Consider the following 26,300-nt stretch of genomic DNA (forward strand, 5'->3'; position numbering starts at 1 on the left):
AAAAAAAAAAAAAAAAAAGAATATCTGAGCTCAGACTGACTGAACTGCATTTGTGTTTCAGAACTGAAGGAGGAGGTGGTGTACTATGATGTGTGTGAGGATCCAGAGGAGCTTCAGAGCATGATTCACACAGGCGCTCAGCAGACAGAACCTCCACTTGTCAGTCGGCTCCGAAGACGCCTGCAAACCTTAGAGACTAAAAGAGGCAACATCTGTGCCCGGAGGGCTTATCTGCGCCACAAAAAGGTGTGGAAAAAGCGCAGCTGACATTCCTTTTTCTTCCCTGCCGTCTTTTTGTGTCGGGAACAGATTTTTTATAAACCTAAAATGTTGTTGTAATAAAATGTTCATTTTTTTCTGCTTTTCTGTAAGCAAGGAACAAATAAAAGTCATGTAACTAAAATAAAACCGCAGCAACTGTGAAGGACGACATACTTGACAAACTTTGAAGAATTACAGGGATTATGTGGGTGTGTTCTAACCTTTGAGTCCCTCAGGTGTACACTGCCATCTGTTGTGTGATTTAAAAATATCAGTTCAAGCAACAAATGCTTTTTTTTTGCTTGTGTCACCAGGATCAGTGCATGGAGGCTCAAGATGAAAAGCAGGCGGCAGCCAAAAAGAGCTCCATATTCTTCAACCAGCATCACCAGGTCCACCTGGTATGTCACCACGGCAACAAGGCAACCCACACAGACACTCCTGCAGCAGCAGAAGCCTCAAATGAAGCTCTCTTTTCTCTTATAACTCTGTGTTCCCCCTGTCCTTCCTCCTACCGTCTGTCTGCAGAAACGAGAAAAGAGGAAGGAGGAGGAGAAGAGGAGGAAAGAGTGGGTGGACCAGGAGCGGGAGAAGACTCTGAACAGATTACGATCCTTTAGAGAGGTCAGGCTCTCATTATCTCTGCTCTCTCCTCTCTGCTTGTGTTAGTAAAATGTCAGAGGCTCCTTGTGCTTACCCTCTGCCTTCATGTCAGGACTAAATCTCAGGGATTAAGCACTCAACCTGACCACTGGAGGAACCTGGGATGGCTGCACGCTTTGAATCTGGACAGGCTTTATTCCCATTTATGTCACAGTGAAAAAGTCAGTCTGGATTGAACTCCTGCTTACTTGAATAGAAGTATTCTCTATGCGGTTAAAGCATTCAGAACTGTCGTGCTGTTGTTGCACATAAATTAAATCTTTAATTTTAAATTTGAAAATAAATAAATAATAAGTCAGGACAATATTTTGGAAAGAATTATTACCACATTTTCCATTTTTCCCATAAATGATGGCAAACTTCCTGTTTCACACGTAGGAAGATTCCTGTATCCTCATCAGCTTCAGCTGGACTTTTATGTACAGTACTAGTTAAAAAATGCAGCGATGAAGCCGCTTTGAACTTAAGACACACATCAGAGTCTTGGCTGAAGCAATTATCATGCTCATGGGAGTTTTACCACATTGACTTCAGTATGCAGCTCCATTCTGCAGACCCGGCAGGACCAGGCCAAACCCGGTCACCTCACTGTGAGCAGCAAATTTGGACATTAGCTTCATTCTGTGCGGAGGGGGGTGTTGAATCACTTCCCACTGATGACATGCAACATTATGTGGGGGGTGATATCAAGCTTATCCTTGCCATTTGTATATATTAAATGCCTTTTACTGTGCAAGGCTGCAGATGTTACCTAGCAACCGGGAGAAATTTCACTGGTTTTAAACGCTGCAAGAGAGAATTACTCGGAAACAAGAAGAAAAGAATTGGATTTAGCTAAAATATCACATCTTTAAGCGAGTAGGTAGTTCAAATGTATCTAAAAAACACAGTGACTTTGTGACAAGAAGTTGTTTTTCTGTCTTATTAAGAAACGGCATGGTCAGTATGTTCTGAAGACTCCTCGCTCCAGGATGACCCCCCCAGAGGCTACCTGTCCCTCACAGCCGATGTCCATCATCAGCCTCTCTCCCTCTGCCTCCTCTGAGGAGCCGCTCGCCACCCGCCCAGCACCCCGGCGCAACAAGCCGGCTAAAAAACAGCAGCTCGAAGACATCCCCGTTCAAATCTTCACTGGACCCCCTCCCTCTTCTCCTCTCACCTGCCCTTCTGCGCCACCTCCACCTCCACCACCACCACCACCACCACCTCCCCCTCTCCCTCCTGCCTTACCTCCTCCACGTGTCCAAGCCTCACCTTCTCCCGAAGACGCACCCAAGCCTCTCAGTGAGAAAGATGACCCACCGTTTCCCGCCAAAAGCACGCTCAAACAGAACATCGGTGAGAGGAAACACAATGAGTTCTGCTGGGAGTTTTCATGTTGAGCAGGTTTCATGTGATCATGTAATAGGTGTTTTACATAGTGTCTGCATATGCTTTTCTCCCAGAAGAGGCTTTTTTCTTTCAGCTGATGAACACTCATCCTCAGGGATGATGCTCAGTCGATGGTTTTGTTAGTGGAGGTCATGCAGAAAAAATAGGCATTTTTTATCTTTTACATCAGTGGAAACATTTGATTTAGTTTTAGAATCGGTGAGATGAAAAGCACAGAAATGGTATTTGTGTGTTTCTCTTATTACCATGCTTTTATTATTATTATTTTTTGAATGAAACTGTAGGAACAATGGATGAAGTGTTGGCTTCGCTGCAGCGTGGACAGCTTAAGCTTCGCAAGGTCACCAAGACAACGGCCCCATCCGAGGACACGAGAAGCAGCCTGATGTCTGCCATCCGGCAGGGAGTCACCCTGAAGAAGGTGACTCGTGGAAGAAATAGCTTCTAACGGCAGAAATGAAAATGTCTTGGAGTCTAATGATAGAAGCTGAAATAGTTGCTTTATTACTTTCCTTGTCCACCAGAGAGCATTGGCAGGTGATTCAACTCAAGATCATCACAGCTTTGTGCTGCATCTAAAGAAAAATGTCTAAAAGTCTCACTCTGATGAAAATTTAAACATGCTCTAGTGTTATTTTTCTGATGGTGGAGGATATTTATTATGAAAATTAAGCTTAAAACTGCATTTCTGAATAATTCTTTACTCAAATAATTGTGAATCAGGAGCAGACAAAAAAATGCAGTTTGAAAAAGGACTTATTTGTGAGTTAAATAATAGGGTGGGTGGGCTGAAGTGCTGGGCGAGGGGAAGGGGGGTGGGGTTGTTCCACACCAACAGTCTCGCCCACAACTCGGAGTTGAATTTTTAATGAACTGCTGCTCTGCAGAAACTATGTCCTAGAAAGCGAAAGTTTTTTTTTTTAATTTTGCCTAAAATGGCATAATTATAATTAAAAGACCACTGGAAATGCTTTGAAAATGGATCAAAAGATGATTGAGGTGGGCTTTAAAAAACAAATGCTACACTAAGATAAAAAAAATGTTTTAGTGAAATAAATAAGTATAGAAGTATGCATTTGTGACTTGTTCTAATAAAATAGTCACTTGTTTTATTTTTGTTGTTGAATATGTTGAGTTGGGGGAAAAAATTATTGGACTTTTAAGTCTGAATTTTTTTTATGTAATTTTAATTTTTTGTTGCTGATTGCAAAAGCTTTTTCTGTTTAGAAACTTGTTTTCGTCACATTTTCCTTTGAAGTATTTACTTCTAGCTACCAGATTGACACTTGTAGAATTTCCTTTTCTTAACCAGACAATTTATGGTTTCATTTGCCAAATGGAAAAAGTTGGAACCAAAGCAGAAGATATTTTTCCTTTTTACAATATAAGTTTTTAACTTCTTAAGTGAAGATCTTATTCTAAAAGCTTTACTAGCTTATAGGATCTGGTCTCTCTGTGTTAGTTTTTTTATTAAACGTGAGGTTAAAGTTTCACCGACTCATTTTTGTGTCGAAGGTCGTCCCTGGAAAATCAGAAGTCCAAAACAGTGGAGACAACGAGCTGGAGCGCAGCATCAAAGCCGCCATGATGAGGATGAAGAAGGTGGCGGCAGACTCGGACGATGAGGACAGAGGTGACGACGACATGCAAAGTGCAGACTGGGACAGCTGAGAACGCCGGCGTGCATCGGCCACGGCTGTTCTTCCCTCTGCTCCCTGCTTCCTTCACTGATGTGAGCTGCAGCTTTTGCTGGAGCTGCCAGATTCTCACCACAAAGCTGCTCCTCGACGAGGCTGGGATTACGCCTCCACTGCAATGAATACTGCAGCTTGTAGAAGGTGTCGCGCTGTAATCCTCTCGGTCGTCTCAAAGTAGCCCTGAGACGCCGTTATTAATCCACAATGCCTTCCAGCCAATGAACTCGCAAAGTCATGGTTTCATATTTTATAAAACACTTTCTGGTTTGCAGAATCCATAAACGGAATGACAGGATTAGATGTTTTTTCTTTAGGGCAGTGTGTAAGAATACACATTTTTCTGATTTTTGTCTGAGGCTCAGCAGGAAGTCTCTGACATTACTATTTCCTTGTGTAGTTAAATCCTAACAATAGTTTTAACTGACCATAAAAAGGCTGTTTTACTGCTAAATAAAAGTAACGAGAAGATTGAAAGAACACTGTAGAAGAAGATGCTGTTCATGTTGCATAAATTTGCCTTCAAACTGAAAAAAAATATATATTACTTTTGTAATAAATGAACCTACAACGATAGGTGGTGTTTGTGACATTCCTTTGATTCCAGTCATAGCTCCACCTAGGATGTAAAGACACCCGTCTCTGAAGTATTATGTCATCCTTGTGCAGGTGACCTCTGATGACTGCGCTCTGACAGGTTTACGGCTCAGGAGGATGACTTAGTGTGGCATGCGTCCCGGCAGCCTTTCCACTCCTGCTTTCAGGCACTTTCTGCTTACATATTCCAAACCAGCGGCAATAGATGTTATTCGTCTGTGTGTGAGTGCAGGTACGGAGCGTTGATCTTTCAGCATCACTTTGCATGCGGGATGGTCGTCTCATACTCCCCATCATCTCCAGGTGCAAAACGCTTGTGCGCCTCAGAGAAGACAGACACGGCAGGTATTTTGACAAACCAGTTGATCGAGCGTCAACACGAAATTCCCCAGCCTGTTACTATAGTAACAGCAAGTCTCAGTTGTGGTGGCCTGCAGTGCAGTTTCTCTCCCTCTCACACACAGACAGAGCGGCACACTGTCTTAATGATGTTTTACCAACTCGCCCACTCACCATCAGTCATACAATGAGCCCTGCAGAGTCTGCAGTGATCAACATTGGAGATGGAGCGGATGGAAATGCTGATTCTCTCAAGATTTTTGTTTTGTGCTCAATGTTTTACCTGCAGTGGTTAGAAAATGTGGAACTGAAGCAGCACGAAACAATCTAGATAAAAAGGTTATCGGCATAACATTAACCCTTTGACACCCAAATGTATTTACAACTACAAAAAAATGTTTTACCTTCTAGTAGATGCTAAATAAAGGTAAGTTTAGAGCAGGAAGAGTTTAATGCCTATTTGTAATAATAGGTTAATATTTTTAAAAAAATTGCACTGAAGTTATTTTTATTCTATGGTGAAAAGTTTATAATTCAATTTTATTTTATTTTATAGCCCAACACTGTAGTCACTAAACGGGATTCACAACAGTAATTGTCCAAATGACAACAGATGTGATGGCAGTAAAAAATAATCAACCATCATTACAGTCCAATGTGTGGAAACACTTTGAATTGTACAAAGACGTGATCATACAGTGTGGTTTAATGTTCAGATCTCCGTTTGCATTATTTTTATGCAAGAAACAAAAATGGACTGAACTTTATGATACTAAAATGTGAATGGATGTGACAATTCTTGTTTGTACACACTTAATTTAAATTTGATTATCTTGCAAGAAAAACAATCTGGACAACTTACTGTTCATTAACCAGTTATTTACCTGTGAGGTTGAATTTTTGGCTAAAGATGTCCTGGATTGGTTTTAGGTCAGTGACGGATCGTTGAAAATGGACCCAGATCAACTACGAATTGGATCCATATTCACAAATTATGATATTAATCATTAAATAAATTGTTACACCCCCATCAGATGTAGATCTTTAAATAAGAAACCAGTTGAAGTTCCATGCAGGTGCACTTCCTCTAAAGTTATTCATCTTCCAATTCCTTCTTGATTTTTTTTTTTTTTTTGTGTGTGTTCTGGTTTGGATAGTAAAAATAGAGGTATCAAAGTGTGATTAAATTCTGCCTCTTTTACTGTTCCGTATTCATGTCTTTGTTGGCAGATACCGAGTGAAGCGTAAATCGGAGGAAAATAGGTGTGGAGCCTCAATGGGACTCGGCTGCCAAGACGTGTTCCACCCCCTTCCCTGAGCTTCTCAGGAAAAATCCCCTAAACGCAGCACAGAGGCTGAGGATGAGTCACTATTGATATTATTGATAGAGAGGATGGAGCTTTAACATTTGAAATGAGAAGAAAAAGAATGACACTCAACATTGTAATTAAACTAAATTTTACCAACTTCATTTCTATTGTACAATATTGAACAGGAATCACAAAAGTGCACAATAGGCATTGGTTCAACAGGAAGAAACTTAATGAGTTTTCCAGATAGAGGTTCCAAACAGGGGAAACTGAAAAAAGGATGAAATTCCCTTACATCGTCTGTCTCATGACGAGCTTAGATTAAAAAATAAAGATGTCCGACAGAGGATTATAATATATGTCACCACACATGCTTTGATTCCAAAAAAGTACAGTTTTCAAACTGTTTTTCACTCCCCAAAAGCAGCTGCAACACCCCCTCAGTCGTGAAGGTTGAGTTTCTTCTTGATAAGTGATTCTGTATTTGGACAAAAGATCAAGATAAACTTGGTCTACAAACACTCGTTGCAGAGAGGCACCAAAAAAAAAAAAAAAAAAACATTTAAGACCCCAACAAATGAAAAAAAAAAGACAAGATTTCAAGTGAAAACACTTTTCAATCATCAGTGAAGTTCACCTTCACCTTACTTTTCTTCTTTCACCTTAGCAGCAGTGTTTCCCCATGTCCAAAAATGACCACCACCATTACAAAAACCAGTGTAGGAAGCACAAAAACAGCTTTGGAGACACGTTTGTTCCACAAATGAACAACACTAATGCACAAAAAAAAAAATCCTTCAAAGACTTGGAAATAAAAATCCTACTTATGGCAAGATGTGATGTTATTTAATGCTTTAGAATCTTTTTGAAGGGAAAATCTTTAGTTTTCTTCCTGAATTCAAATACAATTAAAAGGACTGTAAACACCTACATGACAGATTCCTGCAGCTGTCCTTTCTGGGAGTCTTTTTCTTACACAAACACCTGCTTTGTCCTCAAAAAACTCTCTCCTCACAGACACTCAGGAGAACACACTTTCTGCCTTTTCTTTCATCTCGTTTAATCACACAGGAATCCCACTCATCTTCTGGTCATCTCAAAAGAAACAAAAAAATCATCCAGATGTCATTGTGATGATGGGCATCACTTGGCCAGTTTTCTTTCAAGATGCACTTGTAGGCACTTTGTGTCATGGCCATCTGTTGCGAATGTTCCTATAATCTAATGGGTACAAAGTGTTTTCTGAGACACCTGAGATAAGCATGAGGCAATGACGAGGACAGTCTGCTTCATCTTCAAATTCTCTGAAGGGGGCCACAAGGATTAACACCAATTATTACTGGAGAGATGCCGAACAGCGGCCGGCGTCTTTGTGTTGTTCGTTGTAGCCCTTTAATTGCTCCGCCTCTACTCTAAGCTCAGGTAGCTTGTGCAGGAGTTTCTGTAGCCTTTGAAACAGGACAGACGGAAAGAATCTAAGAAGCCGCCACCATCTTTTTAAAGCCATTTTCCACCACAGAAATAGATGAGTAAGCTTTAGGTGGGACACTAAATGGAGTTCCACAATGCCAGCACACAAAATGGAGCCATTTTGCACAGCAAGCTGGCTTTTTTTCCCTTATATATCTGTCAACCTTCCTCTCCATCTAGAGTAGAGGTTTTTATTTTTATTTTTTACAAGCTGAAAGTATTTGAGTAAATGTCACCTTTTTCTTTTTTTTTTTTTAGGGTTGCATGTATTTTCTGTCCTGAGGACATATGTAGTGAATCCTTCATACCCGACCTCTGACCCTTTCAGACCACTGCCTCAGTTATCAGCACCTAGTTTGGAGAGTCCCTGCCTGAACTCGTGAAGCTCGTCGATTTTGCCATCTAGAATATCCATGAATTTCTTGAGCTCGCCCTTCATGTTGCCCTGTTTTTGTCTGCTGTCGTCTATGTCCGTCTGAAGGCCTGAGATCCTCCCCTCCAGATCCTTGTTCTTGGTCTCTGCAGCCTGTGGACGAATGTGAAGGAAAACAATGTAAAAATGCATGAAAACATGCTCACAAAACAAATGTGTGACAAAAATATAAGATATGAAGCTTAATGCATCATAAGTGTCAGCTCTTATAGGTTCAATATATTAAAAGAAAATAATCTGCACTACAAAAACACAAAATATCATGAAGTATTTTAGAATAATTTCTATTTTAAATATCTTATTACACTTAAAGACAAAAACTACCCAATAACTTTTCTGTAAGATGTTTTAAGACAATAAATCTATTTTTTTAGAGAAACAAGTTCTTTTTACTTTACTTTTTATTTTTAAGTTTGAAATTTTACATTTTACTTTTATTTATATTTTTATTTAATATGTATTTTAAGTTTTTTTTTCAGGAAACAGAATTCCTTGATTTAAGAAAACCGAAAATTGACTCATAACAGAGTAAAAATACATTTAACAGATTATGGTTTTTACTACTTTTAAGACAAATTTGTCTTCAATTACCATAGAAATAGACCTAAATATAATGTTCAGAGCAGGCATGCCCAAACTATTTTCTTGTGAGGGTCACATAATTGTTTTCTTCTCTGATGTGGGGCCGGGGTCGGTTTGTGGGCCAACAGAAGTGTAATAATCAAAACCTAAATGTAACATTTATGTCTTTCCAGAAACACACATAGCCACATTTTAAATAATTACTTTCTAGAATCTTCACAGAAAAAAAAAGGCTCCGGCACCCCCGCGACCCTGAAAGGGACAAAGCGGTCAGGAAAATGGATTAAACTAATATATAGTCTATCATCTCCCGTCACAGTTCAGACTGCAGAAGAATAAAAAGTCTAAAAAGTTCTATGTGGGTCTCGATCGGCCAGATTGAGAAAGAAAAAATTATGCGTCTATGATAGTGTTTGTGAGAGGGCCGGATCTGGCCCGCGGGCCGTAGTTTGGGGACCACTGGTTTAAAGTTATTTTAAGATTCATGTTTGTCCTAAAAGGTCGTAATGTCACAACTTATTTCAATAAATCAAATAATAACTAAGATAAAGTAAACTGGCTTCATTGGCAGTTTTTATTTTCCATCTAAAACAAGGAAAAACATCTTAGTTCTGCATTTTTAAAAAATGTGTTCTAGGGAGGGCATTTTTTACAGAGCAAAAAAAAAGCTGTGAAGAACCGCAAAAACACAAATCTCACAATGCATTTTTTGTCTAGTTTTTATTTTAAATATCTTCTAACACTTCTGAAAAAACGTTTCTGGAAGATGGCAAAAAATCTGAAACATTTTTGTTGAGTCATTTGAGTAATCTCTATAACAAAACAAGTTTTTTTTTTTCTTGTACCTCATATTTTTAGGCAGAAGTTTTATTTGTGAATCTTTAGTGACAGTTTTCATCAAGAATCTCATTTTAGGACAAATTAATCTTAAAAAGTGTAATTCTAGTCTTACTTTAAGGTTTAAATTTACATACTTACATACTTAAGATACAGCATTTCCAATAATCAAAGTAATCTACGGTAGTTAAATATAAGTGTTTATAGCCAACTACAAGATTTTAGACAAATTCCAGTTCAATTGGCAGATTTTTTTCCACGTAAAACAAGGGAAAAATATTTAAAACTTTTATATTTTATTCCTTTATTTATATCATCGTCTTATTTTTGTATATATATATTAAACTTGTTTTGAGAAGTTCATTTTTTAATGCATTGTAAACTGTTCAAAGGGTTGCTGACGTGTTTGTTGTTTCAAATCCTTCGCTCACTGCCAAAATGCAACAAGCTAAACATGTTTTGCATCATTTCTTTCAAACCACAAAGCGAGTAAACAGATTTTTGCTTGGGTTGGGAGCGCGAGTCATTCAGACATGTAGGCAGCATGAGTGATGCATCAATACCAAAGATACCTCTCAGGGGAGCAGTTTAAAATAGGAGTGCTAAATGGGATTTGTGGATGAATGAGGATCCTCGTGCTGACACCCAACCCTTCTCATGGAGGATCAGCTTCAAATTTAGAGGAATCACACGCATATTGAGAACCAAGTAGACATCTGATAGTAAAAACTTGAACTTTGCTGCGGTAAAAGTGGTTTTCTGTTTGCTTTAACTTAATGGTGTGTTCAGGCTTCATGGATGCGCAAAGGTATTTGAGAAATTCCATCAGCAGAGCTTTCACTCAGCTTGGATGAGCAGCTAGATAAACATTTGCTCTAACCACTGCTTTTGGTGAACAAAGCGCCCGAGCGGCCGGGTTCTGTGGAGCACGAGAACTTCAGGCATCCCGCTGTTGGTTTTATGCTCCTGCACGCCTCAGCCAAAAGATTGAACACACACGACAGCTTGGATGATAGAACTCCGCTGTGACTCAGTCAGCACTGTGAACCTCAGTATCGATGCAGGTCATGTTAGACTTGGCAGTACACGGAAACACTTGTTCACTCAGCCCGGCTCTTCTGGTTTTACAGAAAAGTCTGGGAGACTTAACCAGTTTCTACTTTGAAACTGTCTCAAACATGACGCAAAACTGTTTTGTTTGAAGGTTTCTCGTTGCATAACAGGCAGATTATATAATATATAATGAATGTATTAAACTTAAAAACAAAAATACTTTCTCCATCACACAGACGATGAAGACAAAACCCTGTTGTGAAAACCATGATTTGCAGTCAGCATTGTGATTTGTCTCACAGAAACACCCTCTATTATAGTGCAGATGACACTGTAGAGACACACCTCTGACAAAATAGAGACTCTCCTGTTCTGCCTGTGTCTGAAAGTGCTAACAGACACGTGCTACAGCTCTGCCACCTTCCAAACCTCTGCTAGAAAATACACCTGAGAGAAATAAAAAGTGGAGGACACGGAAAAGGTCGTAATAGGGGACGACTGAATCCAGGCTATTTGCTTGTGGGTTAAGAGGGCAGTAAAATCAGCTCTACCTCAGGCAGGTTGAACGATATCCTGACGTATGCCGCACATGAGAACATTTTTCTTGAGACCTCCTTCCAAAGCAAACTCGTCACTGAACTTTTTATTCCTCTGGAATACCTGACCTGTCAGCTCCACTCCATGAAAGATCGTTTCATGAACATATGGTCCCCTTATCTCCAGTCTGAAAACAGCCTCCATACTAAAACAGTGTAATAATTGACCAACACTAGAAGTTTTTTTTTCTCTTTTTCCTCCAAACTGGCATCTTTGAAAATCCCATAAGAAGGAATTTTGTTTATTATTGCACAACCTTAAAAATTCTTGTAACTGTGAAACAGTGTTGTGCCGAGCAAGCCAATAAATAAATAAATAAATAAATGAAATGGAGGAAAACCATACCTGTAGCTTTGTACCGATGCTCTCACACTCTGCCATCAGCTGTGGGATTATCTCTGCCTGTTTTCTGAGGTTCTCCAGCTCCTGGACGTCAACAGAACAAGGACAGCAGGGATTTAGTTAAAGCTGCAATTAATATAAAGTTGGGCATTTTGTAATAATGTTTTCTAAATTAAATACATTTGTTGATTAATTTCCTTTTTTATTCTGGTAGATGACGGTGTAAACCAAAACTTTGGAGGAAAGAACATTTTGCAAATTTAATAAGATTTTAACAACAAACACACTTTAAAGATGTCTTAAGTTGTGATAACCGTGTTTACACCTTGTAGTCGGGGGCATTTTTGAGCGTTTTTTACTACTTTACAGTTTTTTTTTGATAATTTATCTTTAAAACTGTTTGTGTGTTCAACACAGGCCTCTTTTTTAAATCACAGTTTTTCATTGTAATGCACAAGAATTCCAAACTAAACCTGAAATTGTTCAAAAACTGAATTCTGAGTGGTGAATGTTGTGACTTGTTACTACAAAAATTTAACAGTTTCTATTTTATAACAAAGACAAAAATTGTACAGATAAAATATTTTTTAAATCCAAAGACAAAGCAAAGATAAGGTTAAAAACATGTGAAGAATATATTTAGAAACAGGCGAACCTCCACTAAACCATAAACAATGTTCAAAGGATTTATTTAAAGCATCCAATTATGCACCACATATCTTGTTATGTTTGCTTTAAACCAGAAAGTAATAACCTTTTAGAAACCTTGGGGTTAAATTTGGAATAAAAACTATTTCAATGACAATGATCGTCAGACGCATCAGTGAGTACAGAGACTATGAAGGGTTAAGAAGCACAAATATTCAAAAATAATCTCACATTGAGTTTAATTACATTTCTGTCTTGTTCAAATTCGTCCTAAATTCTTGGGATTTTCAAAAGGACACCACTGAATTTCACAGCAAATTTCAGAGCTCTAAGTGTTCCACAACATGCAATTAGTGCAGTCCCTGTGGTAACCTGCAGCAGATTTGTTCTGTTATTTTCCAGTTGGCCAGCACAGGGGTCAGCGCCACAGCAATTTTTCAATAATTCATCGACATATTTTCTAATTAGAGGTAGTGAGAGCTAGAGCATCTTTAGATGGTAGTGAGTCATTGAGCAGATGAGCCTCTGTGGGCTGTGCTCGTCCTCTGCAAACAGAAACCCTCTCCCTCCCCAAAAGCCTCTGGGTAAATGTTTTAGGAGCATTACAGCTGATATAACAAAGAGCTGGAATAAAGGATGTCCCAAGGGGGGGGCCGGTTCTTGGCTTGTAATATTTCAAAATCAGCTTTGAACTACTTTCCTTCCAGTCACTTTGCAACATATCCTGCTGTCTGGGCAAAGATGTATATGTTCTATTAATACTCAAAGTATCGGATGGAAACTAGAATATCCTGGATGCTTCTAGAAATTTGAAGGTATAACAAAGAAGGTAAAGCAGCATTTATTCTGTTTGTTTTACAAAAAGTTAACTTACTTAAGTTTCTATTTAATCTGTTTCAAGGTAAAAGAACTCCCGTTTTAAAAGTGTTCCCAGTGGTTTTTAATAATGATTTTGCTATTTTTAGCCAAAATCTTGTTGCTTTCTAGTTTCTGTAGAGTACATCAGAAATTAAAGCAGAGTAAGCCTGTCCTCATTTCCCATCATCCATCTGTTTAAACTTCTCCAGCTAGCTTACAGCCCCACACAAACATTACCGGGGTAACAAAAATGATGAGCAGTAGCTGAGCTATCAAGCCAAACACTGTAGCACCCATGTCACTGCTTTTTTCCTCTGATGTATATTCATCATTAAATACAGAAATGACAAGAAAATCAATGTTATGCTTAATTTTATTTATATCCGTCCTCTAATGTGAGAAAAATGCTACAAGAAAATGTTAAAAACATGATTTTCATTGGAGTGTGTCTTGAAGTGATCACAAGTCATACAAATTCAACTGCTAGGAATCTGAAAAAAGACTTTTACAAAGAATTAAGACTAATGGGTGGAAAGCTACAGTAGTTTTAACCCCCATTAAATGGACTGCACATAACCCATGGTAAACAGGGGTGGGAAAATGGCAGCTAAATACTTCCATCATAAAGTTCAGAGTAAAAACCAGGTGATAACTTGTATTGAAAAAAAGAAACGCTTAAAAAATTGAGCAGTTTCTGGCTTTCAGCTGAATTTATCAAAATAAAATGTAAATTCCAGAAATTTATGGTAATCAGTTTTTGAACTATGAAACGTCAAAGCTCAACATTACATTAAAAATAAATCTAAAACTAAATAAAGGTACATGTAAATCTATAAAACATGCTATATGTGTGAAGCAGGACTCAGCAGGTACAGAAATAGCTGAAATACATCAAATTATTGTCTAATAATTGAGAACATTTATAATGTGGATTGTACAGCATGGGTTTGAAACACAAAAATGCAAGCTACAACACATGAGGTCATTAATGGAAAGCAATCTAATAGCAGCTCAGAAAAAAAATTAGGGAAAAAGCAACAGAAACGTTGGAGCCAGAACATCGCACATTTTTATGATTATGCTAAAGCTTACTATTACTTTCCCTGAACAACCACAACAGCTACATAGATGATGAAGAAAGCCTATCAATTGATCAGCATGAACAGAAAGGTTTCTTCTGTAGAGAATCAAAAGATGACACCATTAAAAACTGCATAAAAAACTGGGAAAAACTCAAAATTTGATCTAGGAAAAAAACAACTTTGGATGCTAGTGGAGGGATCTTCTCTGCTGTAAAGTTCAAAGAAATCACAGCAAGAGCAGAATGTTTGGCAGCAATCCCAAAGAGGGGCAGTTTACTTTTTTGAAGTAATACTCGATGTCATACTAACCAAAAGACAAAGAAATAATAGAAGCGGATTTGTTACGTTTAGGAGGAAAAGTAGAAACTAAACTACATTCAATAGAAGGGTTAGTGTCCTCCACAAACAGGAGAACATCCTGACAGTCCCAAAAGAGAGAAGATCAACCTTTAAAACTGATTTGATTGAGACTCAGTCTTTTGTGACCCCGACACAAGAGTTCCCACAACAATCCTGCTTAGAAGCTTCTCTTTTAACAAACCAGTTCAGTCTGGTTTCAACACCAGCGTGCCTCACCTGCTCTTTGTCCTGCAGCTCAGCCTCCAGCTCCTGCACTCGGACGCTCAGCTGGGCGTTCTTCTGCTTCTCTTGATTGGCTTCATTACACTGAGCCTCTAGATCTGCAATCTGGACAGAAGTAGGAAATATTATGCACTTTTTTATTGTGTTTTGGACACCGAGATGAATTGGTGTCACATTGTGAAATTTTCACCTCATTTTACAAATTTTATTAACAAAACCTGCAGAGACAGATTAACCTTTTGACTGTGTTGTGTTTTATTGAGCATTAGAACACGGGACCATTTGTACCAATGAGATCTACATGACTGAGCGGTGCAATAGGCTGTTTTTACCTTTTGCCTGAGTGTGTCACTCTCTTCTTTGCAGACACTGAGCTGTTTCTTCCAGCTCTCCACATTAGCAGAAGACTCCTGCAGTGCATCCACCAGCCGCGCATTGTTTTCTCTCAAAGTTTGAAGCTCCGTCTCCCACTTCTTGGCGTTGGTGTTGCTGTCAGACGAGAGACGCAGAGATACCCCAGGAGGGTTATTAACGGTGGTAAAATGCAGGCCAGTCAGTGTGGAAGTGGATAGAGCTTTGGGCCACTGACATGCCACACAATGCAACAAAATCCCATCAGCCACAACTATTTAATTACCTTTCGGTCACGCTGCACAATTAAAAGATATTTAGACAGGAAAATACTTTGTGGTGGATCAGATTCAATGTTTTAAATTTAAGTTTGAGATGGAGGTGCAACAAAAACACAAACCAAAACAAAGGATTTTTATCAAACTCGTTAAATCAGATAAACTGTACTGTGTGGCAACAACAGCAGGACTTACAGGTTAATACTGAGTTGAATGGGCTAGGGTCATTATGGGATGGAAAAAAGTGTAAGTGCTGGGCTTGTATCATTAACACCATCAGGGTGTTGTGATGAGAGTTTGGAGTGCAGGTCAACGCCTCAGACTCCACACAGAGCTTTTAAAAACCCACTCCAATGAAAATGGTGTTTTGAACATGTTCTTGTGGCGTGTTTCTCCATGTACGTCTTTGTTTTCCTCATCCGAGCTGGCAGCTGCCTCAAAGCTGTACAGCTCAAATAATGCTCGCCATTTTTGTTGCACTGGTAGTGTTTGGATTGTGAGGGGCTGTTAGCTAACGAGAGTCTATTAATGAAGGGATGATGGGAAGAGGGGGTGGGCTTCCTCCATCAACCCAACTACTACCACTTTGCAGAAACTGTCCTAAAAATAATATTTTTTTTATTATTTTGGCTAAAATGTCACAATTACAATAAAAAAAAAAATCACTGGGAAAACTTTTACAATCAATCAAAAGATGATAAAAGATAAATGTGGAGTCAACATGATGCAACAACACTGGTTTTAATATTATGGTGGATTGAACTGCCAATCTTTGAAACTGCACTGACAAAAAAAAAAAAAAAAAAAAAACAGTTATCACCTGAGCCACAGCCGCCATCCCCAGAGTGAGGAGTGTTTGTATTATGGATAAGTTTGGACAGGTGGTGATGTGCATTTGTTCTGCATCGCTGTTCGCGTCATCATGCATGACTGCTCAAAAATGTTCGGCTGTCCGTCAAACGTGGACAGGCTTGAGCCACAAAGGCTGTGTTCTGCTGGCCTCCACTCTCACACTGCTGTGATAGTCTGGAGGAAAACCCAGACTCCCAAGGGGTGAAAACAAAAATCTGATGGAAACGGACAAAGCTGACAGGCTGGAAAAGTTTAAAAACCCAACCTGAACATCTTCTTTGAGGACATAAATGTTGAAAAATGAAGCTTTATTCCTAGCCTTGTGAAAGAACATATCTCCTAAATAAAAGATACGATATTTGAAATTTCATTGATTTGTTTGCAAAAACTAAGCGCTATTCATCGTTTGTGAACTAAATCCTCCTCCAGAAATGTGAGTTAGTTTCTCTGCAATCATCATGTCTGGAAACGCTGGAACAGATAAGCTTGCAGTTTAATCACACAGAACGAACAGAATTTGACTCCGTGAGCTTAATTAGATTTAAGGACATGAAAGTGAATTTTCAAAACAAATTTTAGTAAAAATTGCCTCCGTAATTACGCAGCTATTAGCCTTTTAACATGGTTGGCGGTAATGAGATTTTGGGTTGTACAGAATTTCTGTTTATGATTCCGTGGAACTTGAAAAAGCAGCTTCTTCTATGAATAAATGTGTAAACCCATCTGGATCAGACTCTCAGCAGACATCCTGTATTTTTGGCGTTTTTTTTTTTTTGTCCGTTTTCTGCAGAGGATCGTCTCCTGTCCACCAACCAACACCAAAGCAGTTCAGAGATTTTATTTATTTTTTGCTGCTATACCCAGACAAAATTAACTTACTGCAGTTTTAATTGATTTTGCTGCCCAGAGGTCACTTCAATTCCATCTGGAGTCACATCTGGCGTTTCATGCAATTACCGATTTATGCAAAAAAAGCATCTGGACTATAAAAGACAGGAAATTCATCAGTGGAGTGAGGCAGCATTAGAGTGCACTATAATGATGATTTCTGAGCCCTTTGGGGATCCAAAAGAAGAAGCAGAAGAAAAATTAATACAAGTTTGGTACTAAGACATTTTGATTAAATAAAAAGATGAGATAATAATGGACTTTATGGAAATAAAACAAAATGGAATCTTGTGTTTAGTTTTGTTCATCATAAGAAACATTATTTTATAATCTGAACAATAAAAGTTTAGGATAAGTATTATTCCTTTATATTATAAATTTAGCTCAAAACCAAATGCATGCTAATCAAGTTCTTTCTGAGTAAAAATAATTTCACTGATGATTTTAAAGAAAAAAAGAACATTTTGTACAGACCTCTACACTGATATGACTCAGTAAGCACAGAGTAAATAGGTCATTTAACTTGATTACTGTTCTCACCTCAGTGTTCATGTGTGGGAAGAGAATTGACTTATTGATTACAGATTGATTTGTGACAGTATGTCCTCATTACGTTGAGCGGTAAAATGAGCTAACTTACAGTTCAGTGCATTTCAGTTTGCGTGTGCTGTACTGCTCATGTGCTCTAGCTGCTTTCTTCTGTGCGCCGTCTTATTACTTCCAGGTCAGAGATCGTACCGGAAAGTGCAGAGCGTGTGCAGAAAACCTGGGCGAGTTCAGGTCAAAAGAAAGACGGACATGCTGGAGAAATTTACCACCCTGCTGGATTATTTTAAAAGCGAGGGTTAGATTTTTTTCTTTTTTTCCCCTTTTGGGCCGAAATGTTTAAATCTATTTTACTTATTTCAGCACAGATAAACCAGATCATACTCAATAACAGAATAAATTAAAAACATGACTGTGACGCATCTTTAACAAATCTTTAAAGTTTTAAAAATCCAGCTTGATTTGATCCTATGGAACAAGCAAAATTGTTACACTCTCACCTTTGTTCTACTGCAGTCTTGAGACGTTCGTTTTCACTCTTCAACACAGCAGCCTCTGGAGTGACAATTGAGATTTTCTCATCATCTGTTCCATTAATGCTTGATGCCTGGTTGTTTGAGGGAGTCTCGCGTCCAGATTCCTGATGGTGGACAGAGGAAGCTCTTATTTTGGAGGAGACTTTGTTTTTTTTCCACTTTACCACCACAAAATTCTGCTCTTAAAGACCCACTCCAATAAAAAATGTGTTTTTTGGTGTTTTTAACATTTTCTTGTGGCATTTTTCTCATGATAAAGGACATATATAAAGAAAATTAAGCTTAAAATAGAATTTCTGAGTATTTCTTTTTTAGAATAGTTGTGAATCAGGAGCAGACAATCATCCCACCCACACCTTAAAGGTAAATTTATAATGAAGTACTGCCATTCTGCAAAACCTGTGTACTAAAAAGAAGTTTTTTTTTATTTTTTTAATTTTGGCTAACAGAATAATAATAATACCATAAGACAACTGGCTGGAGAAAAATGATCAGAGTAGGTCATTATTTTTAATTGACTGGCACAAACATGTCCAGTGTCCTGCTTTCATCATGTAAAATATTCCAGATTCTATTTCAGTTAAGCAATGAAAACAATCTGCTTAAAGGATAAGAAAAATAGCCCATCCCCTACTAGCTTTATTCAAATCAAGGCTGAGTCTGAATTCTATGTTGTGGAATTACTGTCATTAAAGTCAGTCTTGGAGTGCTGCCTTAATGTCACGGCTTCTCTCATCTATAACTACACCTTTTAAGTTGACATTTAACCTCTTATAGAAAGATTACAAAAAAATTGTAGCAGCCAGAAATTGTCTGAAAAACACCAAAAGAAACTAGTAGAAATTGTGTAAATTTTCTATCTATTGCACGAAAAAGCAACTTTAGAGCAGAGTGATTTACCTGCGAGTGGTTGCTCAACGTCTCTCCTTTTTCCTGAGATTTATCTCTTGCCAGTTTGGCTGCATCTTTTACTTCCTGGAACTTTTCTGCAAACTGAAAGAACGAGACGATAAAGAGCGAGTGTTATCAGGAAAGGAACAAACCGACGTGTCAAACAAGGGAATTTCTCATCACTTTAGAGAATTGTGAAATCTAATTATTATTTTTTGTTAATTAGTCTTTTTTCTGTGAAATTGTGCCTCTTTAAATGCATTCAAAGGCTCAAACGGGAACAGTGAAAGCTTTTTCTAACAGAAATGTTTCCACTCACCTTTGACAGGAGCTGCTCTGAGGCAAAGCCCAACCCAAACACAGTGTTGGCTCTACTGTCTGCCCACTGCCCAAACTTCTGCGATGTCTTGGTGAATGTCATGTTGGGCGTGATTGTGCTGTTGATGATGACCTGAAAGAACAAGACAGCTCATTTCAATCAGATCAGAAATTGTGTAATCCATGCAGAGTCAGGCCAGCTAACACACTGACGGTGCTCCTATTGGAATGATGCTTCTCAGTATATTTGATTAAATTAAAATCAAAAAGGCACTTTCAGCTGTAAAATGGGGAGAAATTTCATTTGCTACATTTGATGAATACTCTGACTAATTTACATTATTTTGTGGGCGCTTTCATCCTTAAAAGCTCTGCCACATTTTGGAAAATTTGATTTAATATGCAATATGCATATCTTTATGATAATACAGATAGTCGTATACAAAGACGATCATACACTATGCAGTGGAGACTGCAGACTCACCAACACACATGCCATCAAGTTACTGTCTATATTTGCCACAGTGCACATCCACCTGTTGGTGCAGTGCAGCTTAAAGACATCAGCTGCAGTCTAAAAGTGTGCAGACTGGGTGGCGCAGAGACAGAAAGAAAAGCTAATTTCTAAAAATGTCCTATTTGACTGGAAAGGCTTTAATGATCTGTGCATTTATTGCACTACATGCTGTTTATGACCAAAAAACATCTGCAATGACCAGAAATCCTGTTTAAATACAAAAGGTATAGCAGAACCTAAATGCATGCGGCACATGCTTATTATCCAAACAATTAAGAAACAACGGCTGAGAGTTTAATCACAGAGCAGCCCTTGTTTCATAGCAACATGGCTCTTAACGCTGAATTTGAGAATTCAAAGTGCTGACAGACTGGTGTCCTTTTCCACGCCTCCACTGTCTCCATCCCCATCTTTTCAGAGACTGAGGTGTTAAATATTTTCACTGAATCATTACCAGACAGAGAAAATCACAGGCTGAGCCAATAAAAATTAGCAATATCAGCAAACAATCACCACTATTTGGGACATTTATTTTCCAGTTGGAACAATGTGAGAGCTTCCAAACAGTGGCCTCATGCCAAAAAAAAACCCAAAAAACTTCTATTTATGACTTATAAATCTACCGTGCTGCTATTCCGCAGACCTATAAACCGATGCTCCTTCAGAGATGATTTAGAGACCAAAACAAGGTGACCCAGTTACCCACGAGGAACCTGGGTGAAGTCTGAACAACTCTCACACGCCTCGTCTCAAGGAGCCGAGTGAATATTTAACGAGACTCGCAGTGCTAACTGAAAGAGAAGTGTTAAGATTAGATAAAATTTTAATGATCATTGTGGTAAAACTGGGCCAAAGAAGCACAAAGAAGAATACAAGAGGAAGGAAAGGTTTTCCACAAACAGATGAGAGATGAATTAAACTAGCTCTGGAGTCAAACAACAATGAACCAAAATGCAACCCAAAAATTCATCTTTTTTGGTCTTTTACGAAAACTATATGTGGATATGTCAAACTTCGTGTTCTGTCATTTGCAGATTTGCAACCAAACTGTTTTTGTTTTTAGACATTTGCATCTTCATACTAAAGCTATGCTCTCTTTAACGTGTGTTCAGGTGGCCACTTCATATTTAATGTCTATAAGCACAAGGTAATGGACGTTTCTGGCCTCTGCATTCAAAACTCATTTTCACACATTGCTGCACAAGTTTCTACAATCATTTTTGGGTGTTACGAACAAAATGAGCAGACATTGAATGCACATTGCAACTAAAACCAGGTCAAACTAAGACCAATGAGAGACTTGGATGATGTCCCTTTTAATTTATGTTTGAAAGTTGATCACGGAGGAGAAATTATGAATAGTGGTTTTGGCCCAGCTGATAGACCAAGTCTTTCATATATCGCTTTAAAAGAAAAAGATTTTGCACCAAACCTCTTTCAACTGTCAGTACGTGTGCTAGTAAACCGTGGAAAAATGGAAAAAAATAGGAGAAGCCCCTCCCTGCTTGTCCAGTGTGAACACCATGGGCTAAAGTTAACGCACGTTCAAGAATGCACGTCAAAATGCTTACGAAGAATCACTCACAAATCACTGTTGAAGATGTGAGTCACAACATAAAGCAGCATTATTGACTCAGACAGTTGCATTATTCTGCAGTTTATCAATGAGCAACTGATAACTAAAGCTAAAGTAAGTACATAAACTTTAAGTGTCTAACATCTGAAGTTAAAAAAAAGATACAGTTTCTACTAATGAGTAAAACCAACAAAATAAGGATTATTCACACAACTAAATCCTTATTTAAAATAAACCAAAATAAAATACAATGGGATTTATTTGGAAAATAAAAAAGCCATGTAGTTATAGTAGATTGTTTGCTGTAGTTCACCTTTCGTCACATCCCGTCAGGAGTCTCCACAGCAAATCAGCTTTCACTAATTGGCACAGAGAGTTTTACGCCGGACACGACCCTGTACTGTACCCCGCCACAGGACTACTGAGGAATATTAAGTGAAATTAATATGAGCTTGTAATAGCAAAACATAAACAGATTTTTTAAATACATGTATTGTGAGCAGAACTAAAAAAAAAAAAAAAAATACATGTATGATGTGCTATAGCGTAGACTCCTGCCAAAGATGAGAATACAGCACGCCCAGATTACCCTGATCTTTGTGGACTTGTGACCATCTGTGGATATGTAGGAATCTTTGGCTCAGCAGGCAACCAAACGAGAGTGGGATGGTGTGACAGAGGGGTGGGTGGGGGTTAGAGTGACGCTCGCAGCTGTGCAGCTGATGAACTCGGCTGCAGATCAAGTGGCGCACAAGGCGCAGAGCAAAGCCTGACAGGCTAATGACCTGGGGGTCAGTGAGAAACTCAGCATGTGAAGCGGCTGCAGGAGAAGCTCCTTGAGAATCTTTGAAATAAATATAATACACAAAATCCGAAAAAGGTAGGAGGAGAACATGGGAGACAGCGTGTGTGGGACAGTGCCATTGCAAAGAGCCACATAAAAGATTTATAGGAAAAAATCTTTATGATTTCATGATTTAAAAATAATTGGAGTGATCATGAATGTAGATCAGTCAGGCGGCCGTGCAAAATGGCCCACTTTTTATGTTACCGGGCCGCTGGTGACACTTGATACTGACTGCCGTCATCTGGAGACATTTACACATCGTCCAATCAGAGCTTCTCCCAGCAGACGATCCAGCTGCCGCCGTCCTCTGGCCGCCCAGCTTTCTCCCAATTTCGTAATAGAATCATCCCGCCTGTCACTGGAGTGCCAACACGCAACCTCAAAATCTGCCGATGTCAACTTTTAGAGAAAAATTGTTGAGTCGTTGTAAAATTTTTACTTTTTCCTAAAACCTCCAAGGCCATCACGAAACGTACAAAATTGCAAGTGCCACCTCCCATTTATAAATGCCGCTGCTCGGCCACCTGAGGAATTTTATGAAAAACTTTCATTTAGGATGCTGGACTGTTGCATTTTGGGATATGTGACTGTAGTCTATGTGTATTACAAGTGTCTTTAAGTGTATACTAAAATAGAGGCAGTACGCTTAAAGTTAACTTTTTTATATGCCTTATATACTGTACGTCTTAAACTTAAAATGTTTATATTTGAAGTATTAAGTTAGTATACTTCCCACAGAGGATTAAACCAGGGGTGTCCAAAGTCAGTCCTCGAGGGCCAGCCTCTTGCTGTTTTTTTTTTTTTTAGAAATCCTGTCTCATCTGCTACTGATTACCTGGATCAGGTGTGTTTTTCCAATAAGGAGCTTTAATGACTATCCATTAAAGCTCCTTATTGATTGGTTGGAAAACATGTAGGTCACCGGCCCTCGAGGACCGGCTTTGGACACCCCTGGTCTACACTTTAAAGTGAGGCAGTATACTTGAAATGCACTTTTTAAATACTATCCATATGTTATAAACTTAAAAAGCACCAATTTAGTCTGAAATAGTGCTTATACTTATACTTAACTATACTAAATAAAACAAACTTTAAGTGTACTACTTTTTGCTAAGGGTAACTGTAATTGTTTTAATTGTGCAAGATAACTTTAGAAAATCAAATGCAATTTATAAAAAAAATGTGACAAACTGACAGTTTTCAAAGTGTTATTTATGTACTGCAGGACTTCCTGTTCATGATATAACAGAAAGGAAAAACTAGATCACACTATAGCAGCTGGGACCAACAGCCAAACAGAAATATTGATCAGTGGAAACAATGATAAAGTCCTGCTTTCAAAGTAGGACAAGAAGTAAAATTGAGCTTTAACTTAAACTTTTTGCTGCTTAAACTGGCCTCGTCTCCAAACCAAGAAATTCTTATAATGCAGTTTCCTTCCTTTTAAAAATTTCTCCACGCTATTTATGTAACTTAATATTGAATGCAATTGTTCTGAACTGTTGTGCTAGTCTGGTCTCCTATCTGCTGTCCTCTCCCAAAAGTGCTGGCAACTCAGCTTTTCTAGGGACCAGTAAGTGAGACCGCATTTCTCCTCTTCTTGCCTCCCGTCACTGGCTCCCTGCCCATGCCAGGGTCAATTTCAAGATTTTATTGTTTATTTTTAAAGCTCTAGACTGTTTAGCACCATGTATTGCATATCTCATAAAGCCCTGTGGGTGCCAAGGTTCACTGACAAGTTGTTTTTGGCTTTCCGTATGACATGGCACAAAAAAGCAAGAGAAAGAATAATGTAATGTTCCTATTTGATCTGCACAAACTTTTATTCTTCTGTTCTCCAAAAGTTTTAATCCATAAAGGAAATTTAAGAGTAACAGAAATCTGCGACGAACACAAGAGGTATCATGAATTATGTTAGGTACATTAAACGATCCGTTCCTCCACATTTTGGAGCGTTTATCTTTAAATAATTAGCTCCTAGGGTCCAACTCTGGCACAGAACCAGCTTTCTCCATCAGCTTATTCAGGTTCTGTGAGTCACTGGCTCCAGTGCTGCTACCCCAACAAATGACTGCTTGTAAAAGCTCATTCTTCTACTCATACTTGCAGAGATCACAAGAATCTGGCTGCAAACATTGTGTGACTTCCTGTTTAGTAAACTACATCGGATTTGCAGTCCGTTGTTCAGCTAAACACTCGGGTAATTTTCCACTGCCTCCACACCTGGAGTGGAATATTTTTCAACCCATTTCCAACCTTTCCAAAATGGACAATCATATTTTTTTTTTTTTTACTTTTTGACTTCCAAGATGATCCACCACTCCTCTGCACTCAACCTGTCTCTTTTTCACCACTGATGCACTCAACTATGACAAAGTTATGGAGTTTTATGGAAAGTCTTCTCTTCTCCTGTGCTGCTGACCCCTCTTTTCTAGACACACAGTCCAAACTGTTAATAATCCAGAAACCTATGGATGAAGCACATTTGTTTTCACGAGATTTTTTAAAAAACTAGGTTTTGCTAAGGCAACAAATAAATCAAAGAGAAGGATCCTCAGTGTGCTGATTTTTTTTCCCTGAAGCAGTTTTAGTAATCTCCAGCTTCAGTACCAGAGCATGGCAGGAAGTCCTGTGCTGTAAGTTTTCGCTTGTTTACCAAGTGGTGGGTGTAACAATCCCTCTGGAGCTTTCATGATGCGATGTGTCAGGGCAACTGATCTCTTTAGCACTGATAACTGAAATAGACGTTTAATGCACGGAGACAAAGCAGAACACCAGCACATAAAATAAAATAAAACTCAGTTTGTTTAAATTCCAGCAAGAACCCAGAGACCTTCGTGTACCATAGATCCATGTGGATTTAAGTGAAGACTGTTTTCTGCTTGAAATATATATTTTCTGTATGCATACATCTGTTTTCCTGCATTACTTGCATTTCTGTCCTATGGAGAAGTGATCTTTAGAGGGATTTCTGTAAAGCTCAGGTCTGAGCACAAACAGTGCATGCTCAATTTGTAACAAAAATGCAATATTATCAACAGGAATAATATTATTAACAGGAAATTCCACTTTGAAGCTTGAATTATGGTTCTGCCTTGCAGGCTCCAGTCTGGACGCTCAGCTGTTCAGGAGCAGCCACTGTATTTCAAAGGTCTTTCAATTTTCAGATCATTTTTTTCCAAGAATATTTGCCAACCTATTTTAGACTTATGAAAGAAAAGGTGCCAACATGCAATGTCATTTTACTGTGCGGAATTTCAAATGTTTTTAAGCACTCCTCTGTGTCATGGCTGCAAAGCATTTCACAAAAATACAATCCAACTGCACTTCAGTCTTTCACATTCAACACGATTTCAAACAGACAGTCCTGTGTTGGGTACATGTCCTTATTGCAAATGGATTTTTTTAATATAACCAAAGCTCATTGGCATACAAAAAGGAAATTACCAGATGTATCTAAGGGCCGTCTCTTATAAAGCTGAAGGGTTTTTAGCATATCCATCAACATATTAAGCCCACAAAATGCATTAGCTACTTTTTTAAAAAGCACTTTTTAAGGAAATTTATTACATTTTCTATTCACAACATTTTTCAGAGTAACAGTTTAGCTGGAACCTCTTTTCTGTATCAATGTCTTCCTGCTGAATGAATGTAGATTATGTTCCAGTGAGAGAGATCTTTAAAATTCTTGTAATAAAAATGTCACTTTGCGTTAGAATATACAAAAGCTGGGTTGAAGGTGAAAAGATTCTGGAATTAGAAAAATGAAATAAACACTATTTTTAATATTGCCCCACAAAAGCAAATATTTATTTTAAATACAAAGAAATATACAACTAAATATTAGACAGTAGATACTGGTAGTCCAAAGAGGCTCCCTGTGCACTATCAGCATTTTCACTGGAAGAATGCAAGTTATATTCCCTGTCAGAAGCAAACAACATAGTAATAATAAAAAAA

At 38.4% G+C, this 26,300-nt stretch overlaps 2 protein-coding genes across 6 annotated transcripts in view; one reads left to right on the forward strand and one right to left on the reverse strand.

Moving 5' to 3' along the window:
* Positions 1 to 6,815, forward strand: part of LOC112160839 (WASP homolog associated with actin, golgi membranes and microtubules) — a 12,207-nt gene extending 5,392 nt beyond the window's left edge. The window contains exons 6-14 of one of the 4 annotated variants that reach the window (XR_002921745.2): positions 62 to 246; positions 576 to 662; positions 790 to 885; positions 1,854 to 2,262; positions 2,601 to 2,737; positions 3,832 to 3,949; positions 4,680 to 4,839; positions 4,911 to 4,952; positions 6,177 to 6,815. Coding sequence is in view for 2 of the 4 variants with exons in the window: in XM_024295677.2 (XP_024151445.1) it covers positions 62 to 246; positions 576 to 662; positions 790 to 885; positions 1,854 to 2,262; positions 2,601 to 2,737; positions 3,832 to 3,987 (1,070 nt within the window). In the remaining 2 variants the exon portion in view is untranslated. Of the gene's footprint in view, positions 1 to 61; positions 247 to 575; positions 663 to 789; positions 886 to 1,853; positions 2,263 to 2,600; positions 2,738 to 3,831; positions 4,587 to 4,679; positions 4,953 to 6,176 lie in introns of those variants that run through there. The other 3 variants (XR_004946906.1, XM_024295678.2, XM_024295677.2) reach the window with 3 other exon arrangements.
* Positions 6,394 to 26,300, reverse strand: part of homer2 (homer scaffold protein 2) — a 39,671-nt gene continuing 19,764 nt past the window's right edge. For both annotated transcript variants that reach the window (XM_024295683.2, XM_024295681.2), the window contains 7 exons: positions 19,402 to 19,533; positions 19,092 to 19,184; positions 18,156 to 18,295; positions 15,073 to 15,229; positions 14,735 to 14,845; positions 11,574 to 11,654; positions 6,394 to 8,252 (listed from right to left, as the gene is read on the reverse strand). In XM_024295683.2, coding sequence (XP_024151451.1) covers positions 8,064 to 8,252; positions 11,574 to 11,654; positions 14,735 to 14,845; positions 15,073 to 15,229; positions 18,156 to 18,295; positions 19,092 to 19,184; positions 19,402 to 19,533 — 903 coding nt within the window. In that variant the 3' untranslated portion in view covers positions 6,394 to 8,063. The remainder of the gene's footprint in view (positions 8,253 to 11,573; positions 11,655 to 14,734; positions 14,846 to 15,072; positions 15,230 to 18,155; positions 18,296 to 19,091; positions 19,185 to 19,401; positions 19,534 to 26,300) is intronic.

Source organism: Oryzias melastigma, linkage group LG3 (assembly GCF_002922805.2).
Source record: "Oryzias melastigma strain HK-1 linkage group LG3, ASM292280v2, whole genome shotgun sequence".
NCBI classification, from domain to species: Eukaryota; Metazoa; Chordata; class Actinopteri; order Beloniformes; family Adrianichthyidae; genus Oryzias; species Oryzias melastigma.